We start from the raw sequence: 15,194 nt of genomic DNA on the forward strand, positions 1-15,194 counted from the left end.
AAGAGAGAGAAAGAGAGAGAGAGAGAGAGAGAGAGAGAGAGAGAGAGAGGTCTGTTGTGCCATGTGGATCACCTCCAGGGCAGGAATCGAACTTATACTGAAGTGGCCACAGCTTGGTTAGCTTCAAGTGCAGCGCTCCAATCTGCTGCATCACCAGGGAGGGCCCAGTTCTTTATAGATCTTTGTGATCAGTTCTTTATCATTAGTAATGTGTGCAAAAATTTTCTTCCAAAACAATCTCTTTGTTTTGGCTAATGTCTCTTTTGCTGTACAGAAGCTCTTTAATTTGATATAGTCCCAGGTGTTTATCTTTTCCTTCATGTACTTTGCTTTGGGTGATATATCTTTAAAGATGTCACTGAGGTGTATGTTATGTAGTGTTTCACCAATATTTTCTTCTATATATTTTATGGTTTCAGGTCTTTGTCTAGTTATTGCAGTGCTATAGGGAAGATGTCGAATCCGCCCAATACTCAAAAATTGATGACCGGATCAAGAAGATGTAGTGTATACACAATGGAATATTACTCAACAATCAAAAAAGAATAAACTCATGCTATTTATGGCAACATGGATGGAACTGGGAAGGATCATGCTTAGTGAAATAAGCCAGAAAGAGAAAGAAAAATACCAGACGGTTTCATTCATAAAAGGATGGGGGCAGAGGGGGAAGGGGGAAGTAATTGTAATAAAGTAAAAACTAAAATAAACAAACAACTATAAACCAAATATTCTGGGGAGAGGGAGGGAAATAGGATTAAAACAGGGCTGGGAAGAACACAGAGGACTATGGTGATGGAACATGGGTGAATGGTGGTGGGAAGCCCAGGGGGTTGCAACTGAGATGAAAAAGCATATATTGTACAAAAAAATGAAGAATGCTGTAAACAATTTTTAAAAATGTAAATAAAAACAAAAAGAATTACCATGAAGCACATTAGAAAAGGGGCTCAAGACAATTTAATCATTAGAGAAATGAAATTTTCTATTTTAATTGTAATTTAAAATCGTTATAGAGGATGCCACTTTATACCACTAATGTGTCTAAAATAAACAGGCCAACGCAACCACTAATGACAACCACTGGAACTCTCACGGCGTGTGATGAGCTACACTTTTAACCTTCTCCTGTTACTCTACAAGGGTCAAAATCCCCCTTCCTGCTTAAGCTAGTTCAAGTTAGGTTTCTCATGCTAGCAGCTAGTGCATCATGGCAATTGCTAAAATGCAAGAAATACAGATTGTGTCACGGGCTGAGTGTGGCTGGTGTGCCGGATGTGGAGTCAGAACAGTGTCTCCTCAAGCCCTCAGGAAAGGGCTTGCACTGTCCTGCTCAGGTGTGAATCCACAAGGCCAGTAGCTCTGAACTGCGACCAAGGGTCACTCGCTGCTCATCCCCTGCCTGTGCATTTCTGTATTTGCCCTAAAATACCCTTCTGATGCACACAGTGTAGGCCATCAACATGAAAGGGTGAAAAATGAGAGAAAGAAATGAGACAACTTGTGAAATAATAAATGGCAATGATAAAATATTAATTTGAAAGCCAACTTTGGAGAACTACACAATGTACATGCAAGCTACACGATTCTTGCAAAAGCAAGGTGTAAGTTACGTGGTTTGTAGGTTCTGGCCTTCAAGAAAATGTTAATGGCAATAGCTACAGTTAAGGGGGATGTTAAATAAGATATTTGCACATCCTGAGGATGAAAGTAACTGAGCTTACAAAAACTAGTGGTTGCTACGAGAACATTCTGAACAGGAGTTTATTTATTTTTAATGTTAGACAAAAGTGGCAATAAATCAAATGAAAAGCCAAGGGCCATAAAGCTACCTTCAAGTCCCATTTACATGTAAATAACCTTAATCTACTGGTGTGACTTCTGGGTAGAGGACCCTTCCTGAGCCCTGTATTCTTCAGACTTTCCAACTCTGGTAAAACCATCCAGGTGGGGCAGAGCTCTGGCTCAACATGTCTGTCAGGATTACTCATTCTTCAGTCTTCTAGCTGTGGGTCCTGGCTTACTCTAATTCCACCAAAATGGGCATTTCCTATTCTGCTTCATATTTCCCATTCTGCTTCATCATATTTCTCACCTTACCTTCCTTAAGGTGACTTGTTACAAAAAAAGACCTGTGCATACCTGTGTCATAATACACGATAAGTCTCTCGCTGTGGTTGCCCACCGTCTGGGGATCAAACTGCACTTCTATTTGCATGAACTCTCCCACATTAAGAGTTGCAACAGATGGTTCCACGGAGAAAGGCCTGCAACACACAGGGAGACCTGTCATCAGAATCCATCCCTAGAAGTGGGGGCTTAGGCGGCCGACAGCTCGGGTCCACCTCCGGGGGTCAGTGACTCAGACAGTAGGTGTAATTCTCCTCTGATGTGAGACAATTTCAGCTTCAAAGTTAAAACAATAGACCAGTGAGTGTTAAGAGAAACTTAAATGGTGCGAAGATATTCTTGCTTGTTGCCCTTGCCACACAGCCATTCTTTTAACCTTCACTGAGTGACTTCAGTAGGGGACATAAATACTGTGATATGCAAAAGAACAGTACCTTTAAGGGGATGAAAATCAAGTTTTACGAAAGTTTTGAGAGGAGAAGGCTTCATAATGGAAAAAATATCAGCACCCCAGAAGAAGAGTGGTAACAGAGCACATGAGATAAATGTAAGGGTCTGTTTCACAAGGGGTGTGAAGGAACAGTAAGAGATGACGCTGTCACCAGGGTTCTAAGTCCAAAGAACCATGAGAATCCTAAGAGACTGGAGCTTATGAGGAGCCAGGAGCTGCAGGGAAGAGGGAGAGTCAGCTCTGGAGGCCTCACAGGGGAGCCCCTGGGGCCCTGCCCACACACCCTCCCTATCTGGCTGTCTGCCAGTTCTCCCACTGGCTGAACTGAAGGCAAGAGACCTGCTGACAGCCGCCCCCGCCCCACAGGCCGGCACACACTGCAGACGCTGGAGAGTGCTTCTGGGACAGAAAACTGGGGACAAGACCATGCTTGAAAACAGAATTGGGGCAGACTTGGGGGAGGGAAGGTGGATTTGGAAATGGGAAATAGTTCCATTGCCTTGTCCTGGAAGGGAGCAGGAAAGAGGTGCTGGGTCTGATCATAAAGTACCTTAAACAACTTACAGATTTCTTCCTTCAAAATAGGAAAGCCAGCCCATTTAATTATTTTCATGGTCCATTTCACTTCTTTAAATTGCTAGTTTTTCAAAGTAATGTGTTTGTACAAGGTATCTGGCAGGCTAAGCTGTTTCTGATTATTTACTTCTATTACAACCGTTTCTGGAATCTTCATTCCTTAAATCTTCCCTTAGATAATGAACTTAATTTCAGAAAACCTAGGCTTTCTGTGTGGATCCAGCATTCACAGCCAGGGGAACATCAGCGATGATTACCACAGGCCCTCTTGGTGCTCCCGAAGACAGATGCTGTTTATGTTCTCTGGTGCCCTCCATTTGCATCTCCCTCAACTTACACTTCTTTTTCCATTCCTTTTCCAGTGCCTACAGCACCAGTGCCCCAATGGACTCCAGGCTTTGCTGGAGAGGCACCATGGCCTAGCCAAGAGCCAACTGAGCTCAAAACCCAGCTCTGCCATGGCCTTGAGCAAGTCATTTAACCTTCACTCTCCTCCTCTGTAAAAGGACAACAGCTGCCTAGGACTGCAGGAGTTGCTGTGGGTCAAGCCTTAGAATAATGCCTGCACCAAGAACTGCTAAACAAGTATTGTTATTGTGATGGTCACTGTGATGTCTGTCACTTCTCAGTAGGAAGATGCGCCTGGGAGGAGCTACTGTATTTGGATGAGTTCAGGTTTTTCTCATTCTCCTCCCGGTCCTTCATACCATTCTAGAGAGAGAATGTGCAGAAACACTCACAGGTCTTAACACATCAATCTTTTTTTACAAAAGATTGTGATACAACAATCTAGGGTGTGATCAAGTGGGATAGGATGTGACAGCTTTAATCTTACACCTACATTCTCTCTTCATCCTTACAACCAGATTGATTCTCCTAAACAGATATCCCAGGCCAACACGCTCTGTCCCCAACCAATTTTTACATTCCCATTAAACACATACATCTGTCCAAATATCTTCTCTACCTGCTGTAGTCCAAATCAGGTTGGGGTGGAGTGGGATGGGTGGGTCTTTTTTATAAAAGATGGTGATATTTCAGTCTCTGATTCGATGTTATGTGAGACATATATACAGATGTATATGTGACCTAGAAAAAAATAAGGCAGGGAGGGGCAAGCAGAGAACTTGCAGAGATTGCCAGTGGTCCTTATGATCTATGTAAGAAAGTTCAAAATTCCTAGATCCAACACAATCTGTATTCACAAGTTTTTACACTGCCATCAAACAAGTACATCTGTCCAAAGATGTTCTCTACCTGCCAGAGTCCAAGTCAGGCTGGGGTGTGGGATAGGGTGTGGTCAGGTGGCATGGGATGTGACAGCTTTAATTTTTACGCCCCATTCTCTCTCCTCACCCTTACAACCAGATTGTGTCCCCTAAACAGACATCCCCGAACTATTGGGGTCACAAAGAAATGCCATTTTCCATATGCCTTACTCCTCTGTCAAGACTGGAAGTCACCCCTTAAACAGAATTTTCCGATTCTTCCTCTTAACAACTGTGTCTCCTTCCTCTCAGAGGGGATAACTCTTTTTACCTCTTACTTCAATAGATCTCACACTGTAGTTTCTTTTCAAGTCTGGCTCTCTTGAGTAGCTAGAGATTCTTCAGATGAAAGGAAAAGAAAAATCTCATGAACATGTGCTCTGCGCTGGGCACTTCCCTGATGTCAGTTCTTCCAGTCCTCAAAATACCTCTGAGAAAAGTACTGTTTGTATTTTAGACATGAGAAAACATACAACTGGCCTCAAATTACCCAACGAGACAGTGGTGGAGCAGAACTAGAAAAGGCTGCCTTTTAAGTTTAAGGTCTTTCTGCCCACCCCAATTCAACCTGGACATGGAAGCCATGTGTTACATGCATCTCTGCGCTTCTCACCACCCATGTACTGTGCTTTACTTATAGGAGTCTCCATGAGCTGAATTACATCAACTTTTTAAAAGGGAAATAACAATATCTATAAAAGTGTTTTAACCTTGGCCCTCCCTGGTGGTGCAGCAGGTTAGGACACAGCATTGCAAGCTAGCAGCGGCTGCCTTCAGTGCATGCTCAACCCCCAGCCCTGAAGGTGACCCACATGGCACAGCAGACCTCTCCTGTCTCACCCACAGCTCCCCTCAGCAGTATACTTTGTCAATCTGCCTGTTCTGCTCCCCACTCTGTCCCTGGTAAATCCTCTCACCTCCCCTGCATCTCTGGCCCGTATCCCAGTTCTGTATGCATAAATAAATAAATTGTTTTTTAAAAGTGTTTTGATCTTTAAAACCTTGTGGTGGAATAGAAAAGGATTAGGTTTTCAGTATCTCAGGAACCTCTGCCTCGTGGCAGATGAAGGTGAGTCTTGGAGTCTTCAAATGTCTTTCCTTCTTCACCTTCTCAGTAAGAATCTAAAGTGCTGAGAACTGGGCCCAGCCACATGGCTTTTGGAACAATGCTGTAACCTTTTTTTCTGTCTTTGTCTCCCTAATTCCTAATATTTTTATTCCTGTGTTGTGTTTTCATTTTCTTTTCAAACATTTCTTGGTAACGAAAGAATGGCTTTGAATTCAGTTGGATAGTATTACCAGGCAGAATCTAAGCTGATTTTCTAAAGAAAAAAATGACCATTCTCTAGGACCTCCAGAATTCCAAATCCCATACAGTGGTAACAGATACCTTCCTGTTGCGCTAATGGCTGGGTTCATATTACACAAAATTTCTTTAGTAGAAAATCACCTGGGGTAACCACTGCTACTTAGAGCTGCCTAAGCTTTTGCAATAAATCAGATTGGGTAGAGTGTGTTAAATTCTGGTGCTTAAACATCGTCTGTAATTCCATTTTGTAATTCACTGTATTAAAAGCAGACGGGCTGAACAGGCTAAATAATGTCAAGTATCAGAAAATAGTCTTACAAATTGGTAAAAGGTACTGTTCCTCAAAGGTGTGAGGCAAAATGCTTGGTTTTGAGATCGCATCTTCATGAATACCCAATACTTGACTGGGGAGGGAACTTGTGTTTCTGAAAAATCATGAGTCATTGAGCAAGATTTTGAGGTTTTGTTCAATCCACCATGAACTGCTTGTAAGAACTAAACTATTCCATCCAAATGATTCAATATTTTAGCAGAAGACTAAATGGCTGGTTCTAACATGTTAAATATGAATATAGCTTTAGTATTATTTCTCCAGGTAATCTTTCTTATGAAATGATTCCTCACTTGAGGATTTAGCTTCTTAATCCTTTCTACTTCATCTTCCAAAAAATAATCCTCCTTGAGCAGTCAAAATTTTTCTGATACCTACACCAGGGTTTCAGGTCAAATTTGTAATAAAATTGAAAAATAGTGGTTTATCTTCTTCTCTGTATTATTTTATAGCACACTGAAGCTCCTTTTATTGGTACAAAAAAATTATGCCTATTTTATAGTACTTGGAGCACAATTTTTAAAAATTATTATAGGTGAAGCTTTGTCTTTGTGATATATTTTGTTTAGGCATCCTATAAACATTTATTGAGCATTTAGTTATTCAAGACATTTTGCTATATGCTGGGAACGTACAAACGGAAAGAGGAGTCTACAATCTTTGCACCTGAGGAGCCCAAGTCTAATGGGTGCCACGGCCATACAAGGAAAGTTTTCGTTTTTTTAACTTGTAGGCAGCTAGCCATTGATAAACGTAGCCATCCACTAAATCACTATTTCAATGAAAAGAACAAAATGTGCTTCTGGAACAGTTTGCTGTGAGGTGCTGGATCCAGCTAGAGATTGACTCCAGAGGGCAGCCCCAAGACTGCATACTGACTCCAATACTTCCAACTGTATCCACTGCGATCCCGTAGCTACTGCCAGTCACCAGCACGGAAGGGGCGGCCTCCACCCTGTCTGGGCAGCGCAATCCCCTGTGCATCTTTTAGAATGGATGTTTGTCAGAGCTCCAGAGAGCCTGATTCAACACGACATGACCAGAGACCTACCCACATCCTTTCTCGCCACAGCCACCGAGGTTCGCGCGTGCCAGCAACAGAAAACTATTCTGGCTTCTTAAACTGAAAGGGGACTTACTGGGAGGACCTGAGCTTGGCTCACAGAATTGAAAACATGGTTGGAAAATATGCCTTTTGTGGAAAGAACGGGTAACTACTCTTTCATGCTGAGTCCAAACAGGGAAACAAAAATGTTTGCAAACAGGGAATTTATTTGAGAGACTTGATTACACAGAAGATGGAAGCAAGGAGTCCAATTTAGAGGGTAAGGTAGCTCAGGGATTACTAAAAGAAAGAAGCCATTTCCACCTGGCTCCTGGGCTGGAGCCAGAGGCAGTGCTAACAGCTGCTGGTGGAGGATCAAGGATTGACAGCAGCCACTGCTGGAGCTCTGCTAAAGGCTGAGGAAAGAGAAACACCCAGGGCTCTCCCCACCCTCAACCTCTCCTGGGGCCTCCCAATGGTGAGACCCAGCTGGAATCCAACTGACCTGGGACGCTAGGAAAGCTAAGGGAGGTGGTGGTGGGGGGGGGGAGACGGGACATGAAAGCATGGATGGGAGGAAACACGCCCAGGACAGACTCATGTTTGTTTTAATTCAGGTTTGGCTATCAGCTAACCTGGGGAGTGAGCTTGGATAAGCCATTTCCCTTCTTAGACCTGACTTCCTCTGTAGAACGGGGGTGTTGGACTAGTGTCTGATGTCTTTGGGAGTCTCGGCTAGTCCCTGAGTTGATTGGTGTTTCCATATTAGGAGAAGGTGGTTGGCATTCTTATGTAGGGGAACAGAAAGAAAAGGTTTACATCTTTCCTGCAACTTCATATTAGTAAATTTGTGGGGTGATTTTACTTCACTTTTACATGAATGCAAATGGAAGAAACTGTAAAAATGTAAGAAATAGCCATTTATTCTGTGGCTTTTAAGATTTAACAGTTCAGGAAGCTATGCTTCACAGGCTTAATAGGAAAAGTACCAAGGCAACAGGAAGTTTTTAATGTATTACGGATAGTGGTTCTGGGAGGCCTTGTTTAAAAATAAAAATGATGTATTCTTTCTAAGTCATGGTGACCCAATTCAGCAACCTGCCTCTCCTCAGTCAGATGTTGTGGGGAGTTCACCATAAACTGATGAAGGCTTCACAAGCATTTATGGGTGATGGCTGACTTTCAAAAAGACTTTTTTTTTTTCCCCTTGATGGTTAATTTCATCTAAATTGCTTCAGAATCTCACATCTACCTAGAAAGCTAGAGTGTCTCCCCCCCTTTTCACAGTGAAAAAACCAAAACCAGACAAACATCTTCTCGAACCCACCAGAGAGCTGAGCTATCAGGGCACACGAGTGGCTGACAACTAAACACGGACACTCTCCCTATCCCCAGATGGGGCATGCATGGACTTTCCTGTTTCTGGCAGACAGATCGAGAATGGAGCAGAAAAATTATCTGAAGAGGCAACAGCTGAGATGTGCTTCCCAAATACTGGAAAGCTCACAGAACCTCGTTCAGGACTGAAACCAACACAGAATGAAAACCCTGAAACCAAACCCATACCTAGACCCATGATATGTAAACTGCTAAACCAAATGTAACAGGATCTCAAAGACAGCACACAAAACTATGCACCCCCTTATGCATAGCTTCACGTCCTGTGACTGCAGTTACCCTTGGTCAACCGTGATCTAAAAATATGTACACTAAGATATTTTGTGAAAGAGAGAAGAGCTCGTTTACCTAAGTTTTATTATAATATCTTGCCATAATTATTTTGAGTAGTTATTTTACTGTTAATAGTTATGTTGTTAATCACTTAACTGTACTGATTTTATAAATCTTTGTCATAGGCGTGTATGTACAGGGAAAAACAGCACATACAGATTCATTACTATGAATGGCTTTAGGCACCCAGTGGGGGTGGGAATCTCTCTGCAGGTAAACGGGGCTACTGCAGTCACAATGAGAGGAATCAAGCTAAAAATGACAGCAGAGTTTCAATTAGAAAAATGTAATCGAAAAGACAAGGAAGTGACACCTTGGAAGTACTAGAAAAAAAAAATAGGTGCATATATAATCATCAATGCAGAGAAAATATACTACAGGAAAAAATAACTTACAAAAATGGGGGCAAAACAATGACTTCTTTTTCAGACAGACAAAACATGAAAGAATTTCCAATAGACCTGTGCTGCCAGAAACAGTATTAGTCAACCAAAAAAAGAAGTAGGAGCCTCGCTGATGGTGCAAGGGGTTAAGTCTCAGCACTCTGAAGCTCTCCACAGCTACTGCAGCAAGAGTTCGAACCGCAGCCAGGGAGCTGACCCACATGGTGCAACAGACCTCTCCTGTCCCACCGCTGCTCCCCTCAGCAGTGTACTTCAGTAGATCCGCCTGTTCTGCTCCCCACTCTGTCTCTGGTGGATCATATCACCTTTCACACCTCTAGCCTACACCCCAGTTCAGGTATAAATTAAATAAAAATAAGTCCTTTAAAAAATAAAGAAGCAGGATACCAGACAGAAGTCCGGAGCTACAAGAAATGATCCGTACACAGTGATGCTCCCAGGACACATGGGAGGAAGAGCGGACACTGCCTGCGGGTGTCTTCCCCCGGCACTACGGCACATGGCTCCAAGGACACTGGCCTCAGCGCAGAGAGGCCTGTGACCTACTGAAATGTCAGATGATAAATCTGTGTTGTTTCAAGTCACTAAATTTGTGACAATCTGTTGCAATAGCAATGGAAAACAAGCACAGCCAGTTATAAAATTCTCAGTCAAAACAAATATGGTTGTTAATGGATTCCCTTTGGGCCAGTCTCTATGCTAAATAGAAAGGTTTTTATCCAGCTCTTCAAAACACCATTACTACCAAACTGGTAACCTTGAATATTGTTTCCTGTTTGGGATGAACAGGCATCTTCCTGCACTGCAATCCAAGACTGTTAACGAGCAGTTGGCGCCTGACTGCTATTCTAGCAAATGACTTGTGCTGACCAGAACTAGCTGGCATCAATCAGAAACAAAAGCCGAGGACATGCCTACCTATGAGTTTCCATGTGAAACACCGCGTCTTTGTTGCCGATGTTTTGTACCAGCAGAATCTTCTGGGTGTTGTATTTGACAGGGCATGTGGAGAAGTTAAGCGTATCGGGAAAGTCCAGGATGGCTCGTGCCCCTTTGGCCTTAATGGGCACGATGAACTTCTCTCTCTCAGTGACACAGGTCAGCATGTGGGCATAATCCTGCAAGGCAAGGTGCCATTGTTATTTGCGGAGACTCCAACACCAGCACGACAACCATGAAGACATATAGCTTATCCCAGGCATCACTCAACATAAAGTTTTCTCTGGAACTGCAAAAACATAAGAGATGAACTTTCAATGAGATCGTTTCTGGGAGAGGAGGAGAGAGCAGTGCCAGGGCTAAAGCCTAGAGCAGTCTGTGCTCTGTGTTGTTTCCCAGATCTCAGAGAGGTGGCTGGAGGTCAAAGGGCATTTGTCTTTGAGGAATGATACCAGTTCCCTTGTATCCTGCCACACCCAATGCCCCCTTCAAGACCCAGTCAGTGGTCTCTCTGTGCCCACACTCTGCAGTGTGATACCACAGCTCCTCCATACCAGTAATTTCTCCACCCTGTGCTTTGACCAGTGGAAAGTGGCCATTTTGCTAACTTGTGCCAATCGGAGGCCTCAAGACTGGTTATCTGCAGTCTTGCTCTTGGAACTCAGCCACTGCTGTGGGAAACAGCTGCATCCAGTCACTGCAGGATGATGTCCTGGCACCTAAGCAGGGCTGTGCTAGCCTGGTGACAGCCCAGACGCAGAGTGGGCCCAGCCAGGACGAGCAGCGCCACCCCTCCCCACAATGTGTGAGTGGGCCCAGGAAGACCAGCTGATCCACAGTCTGTGAGGAACAGTGAGTGTCCATTACCTCACGCTACTGGATTTGGGGGTGGTTGAGTTATATGTAACAGCAGCTAACTGCATCACCCAAATCTAAGTGCAATACAGATGCTTATGACCCTCCATGCCATCTCATAATATAGAAAATGGAACTCTTATCCTCAATGTAGCAAAGAAAAAGTTTAAAGTAAACCACTTTTAGAAAAATCACCAGGTGCTCTGTGGACACTGGACAGTAGGGAGGCTAAAATGGAGGAGGGGGCCATCAGAAAGCCATGTTGGGGACTGAGACAAGAAATGACCTGGACTAGTGTGCTAATTGCTGAGCTCAGTGTTGTGAATAGTAAATATTCAATACTTTTTTACTGCTAAGACGTATTTAAAATACAAAGGTTTGGTGTAAGACACACTGAGAAAACTTCTATTTGCTCTTGTCATTAGGATGATTAATAATAATGCTAACTCTGGTCATGTTAATAATTGAAAAAGGTAATTCCAGAAAGTGAGAAGGCTTTACAGATAATAACACATTTTAAAGTGACAGCGAGGGAGGGGACACTCGAGGTAGGACAAAAAGGCCTCCCTGAGTGGGTGACCTTTATGGGGGAGACCTGAATAGCAAAAGAAGTCCATTGGGTGAGATCCAGGGAGTGCTCCTGATGAGAGGAAATGCAAACATAAAGGTCCTACAGTAAGCGCAAGTGATAAAAGTTAGATGGCAATGGTCATGACATTTATTAAAGTTGAGTTATTAGACTCTTTGCTAGTTAACTGCTTTGGCTTCTGGAGGGGAGTGCCAGGCTTGAGATAATGCTACTCAGACTTGAGGCAGCACAAACGCCATTAAGCACACTTGGCCCTAGAAAGCCATAGAATTCAGCAATGAAACAGTTTAGTGTGACTACATCAGAATCCTAAAGCAGTAAGGACTGTTTTCATTTTTTCTTAGGAGACAGAACCCAGCAAACAAAGTTTTTGCTGGGAATCAGAAACTGAACTTGCCTGGCATATCTGGAAACTTAGTTTTAACTAAGGCTTTAAGAGAAAGGACAAGAGATCCTGCTGAATCCAAGATGAGAAGCGATCCCAGAATAACTGGTCTTATTTTATGTTGTATGTACCTACTCTCTGCCTTGCTGGATAGGAATAAAGACAGCTGGAAGCAGTTTAGGAAGCTAACTGAAATATCCACAGGGATGTTTTCAAACCTTTTCATATGTCCAGATGAGGAAAATTTGAAGTTTTTCCAGAATATGTTTTGTTTATAATTAGCTCACATACCCACCAAAGAAATTATGAAGAAATTCTTTAAACAACCCCTTTAAAAATGTATTCCAATGCTGAAGTTTTATATTCAATATGATTCTATTAGATTACGTAATATAGCATCAGATACTGCTCCCCTGGCTTGCAATTAATTCAGATGTTATTTGGGAGGCCCTTGCCAGCCTGCAAGCAAAGTGATTGCTTGGTGGATATGCCTCTCTGACACTTAGATTCAGGGCAATCAGGTCATCATTCAGAGTCAAAATATTTATTCTGAGCTCTCTCCCTTCTACTGCAAAAAAACTTGGCCAGGAATCACTGTATATCCTAAAATGGGATCCTATATAGTAATACTCTCCAGATGAAATTTCAATCCACGTTTTGAGCATTAGCCGTCCTTCCAACAAGTCCATTTTTCAAAGCTTTCAAAAAAATAAAAAAAAACAAACAGCAGAACATGAAAATGGCAGATTTTTTTCTTCTGAGAAGTGAAAAGAATGAATCTTCATTTTACATTAGCTCCATGATAGATAACAAACAAGGCAATAACTCTGTCCTTTAAAGCATCCAGTAAAGGGGCCTCCCTGGTGGCGCAGCGGATTAAAGCACAGCACTAAGAAGCTAAAGCCACTGCAGCATGAGTTTGATTCCCACCTGCCTCGGAGGTGACCCACATGGCGCTGCAGACCTCTCCTGACCCGCCCGCTGCTCCCCTCAGCAGTGTACTTCGTCAGTCAGCCTGTTCTGCTCCCCACTCTGTCTCTGGTGAATCTTCTCACCGCCCTGCACCTCTGGCCTGTACCGCAGTTCTGTATTCACAAATAAATAAATCTTAAAAAAAAAGAAAGTATCCAGTAAAGGAAAATGATGTCTCTTCTACTATAGCCGACGACTCACAAGACATCCAAGGTGAAGCACCAACAAGGAGGCTAAGTCCTCAAAGTCCTCTTTTTGCCTTTCTCCACCCCGAAATTTGATGGAGGGAAGGCTAACACAGAGAAACCCAGATCTGATCAGAAACCAGGGAATTTAACATTCAGTGTCCCTCAAAATCACTATAAACTCCCCAAGAAGTTATAAGTATTTAGTATGTAGTATTTCTCAATCAGAAATTCAACCCTCAGAAGAGAAGACTCAATTCTGAAGTGCCAATCAGTTTAAAAATGAGACTGATCAGGTCTCTTGTGCCTTGTTCTCTACCATTTGATTCTTTATTTGATTCAACTAGGGGAGTAGGAAAGGGGTCTAGGCTTTCTAGCAACATCTACACTTCCCCATCTATTTAAAGACAATGCCCATTGACTTTAAGCTTGAAATGAGATGAGAATTCCAAATTTATTTTGACCACTGTTGCCCTTAGTACACAATGATATGGTTATTTCATAGTTCATGCACAAACCATCCACTTAACATAATGAATTTCATCTTTGTCTTTCTGTTTTCGATGCCATCATTAAATCTACCTCTCCACCTACTGCCGTACCCAGGAACTCTGCCTTCAGCACTGTTCCTGCCTACAACCAACTCCTCTCCTGTGTTCTAGACAGTAACCCTTCTCACTGACTCCAGCACTTCCCTGAAACATCAATTTCCCCTCTACTGAATATTCACACATTAGTTTATAATCATCCTTGAACAGCCTCATCTTAAGCATTTTTTTAAAGATTTATTTATTTATGCATACAGAACTGGGGTACAGGCCAGAGATGCAGAGATGCGGAGGCTTCACCAGAGACAGAGTGGGGAACAGAACAGGCAGATCAACGAAGCACACTGCTGAGGGGAGCAGCGGGCGGGTCAGGAGAGGTCTGCCACACCACGTGGTCACCTCCGGGGCAGGCGGGAGTCAAACTCATGCGGAAGAGGCTTTAGATTCTCAGTGCTGTGCTTTAACCCACTGCGCCACCAGGGAGGGCCATCTTAAGCATTTTAACCTTACCTTGACCCCAGCATTCACCTCCAGCTACTGCCCATTCTTCCAATTAGCCTTCACAGCAACCTTTCTCAAGCCTGTTATTTATACTTGCTATTAGCACCTCCCCACTTTCTATTCCCTCTCCAGTCCACCCATCATGCTTCCATAACCCAACACTCCACAGAAATTCTTCCTTCATGCCAAGTTCACTAATGACCTTATCAAATCTAATGACTGATTCCACATTCTACTATGTTCTGTTTTTTACAGTTTGGGACACTGCTGACCTCTTCCTCTTTTTTGAAATACTTTATCTATTTGAGTTCCAGAGCAATGTAGTCTCCTGGTTGTTCTCCCATTTCACAGTTATCCCTTACTGGTGTCATTCTCTGTTGGAAACCCTTCTTATTCTCAAGATCTTCCTATCTACACTCACCCTTAACATCATCTCATCGCCCACCCACCGGTGCAAAGTACCATCTTTGCCATTATGATGTTCAAACATTTACCTCTGGCTCCTACATGTGTCTTTGTCACAAATAATCATTCAATTGCTTACTTAATAATTTCTTGGATATCTCAGCTTTCTAAAGGGAAGTTCATAGCAGAGCTCCCCTCTATACACTCCAACCCCCAATATCTGAGTGAACATTCTCTAGGATAGACCAGATGTTGGGTGACAAAACAAGTGTCAATAAATTATTGAAGACTGATATTTCAAGTATCGTCTCTGATTACAATGGTATCCAATGAGATACCACCTCACACCTGTGAGTATGACCCATATTAAAAACCACCAGAGCTTCCGGAAGATGGCGGCAGAGTAAAGACGCCGAGATCACCGCGTCCAAGCCGGCATAGGAATTGAGGACCGAAAACGGACTATAGACTCACTTACTACAAGTTTTAACCCAAACGAAAACACCCTGGACTCACTAGAAGGTAGATAACTGCGAGGGAATCGGCGACTGGGGAGCTCCCAGAAGGGAA

At 43.0% G+C, this 15,194-nt stretch overlaps 1 protein-coding gene across 1 annotated transcript in view; it reads right to left on the reverse strand.

Moving 5' to 3' along the window:
* Positions 1-15,194, reverse strand: part of HYDIN (HYDIN, axonemal central pair apparatus protein) — a 289,232-nt gene that overhangs the window by 235,651 nt on the left and 38,387 nt on the right. The window contains exons 6-7 of the mRNA XM_004690198.2: positions 10,164-10,363; positions 2,143-2,267 (exon numbers count right to left, since the gene is read on the reverse strand). Of these exons, the coding sequence (XP_004690255.1) occupies positions 2,143-2,267; positions 10,164-10,363 (325 nt within the window). The remainder of the gene's footprint in view (positions 1-2,142; positions 2,268-10,163; positions 10,364-15,194) is intronic.

This window comes from Condylura cristata, unplaced genomic scaffold, assembly GCF_000260355.1.
Source record: "Condylura cristata isolate star-nosed mole 26May11 unplaced genomic scaffold, ConCri1.0 scaffold00028, whole genome shotgun sequence".
Classification (NCBI taxonomy): Eukaryota; Metazoa; Chordata; class Mammalia; order Eulipotyphla; family Talpidae; genus Condylura; species Condylura cristata.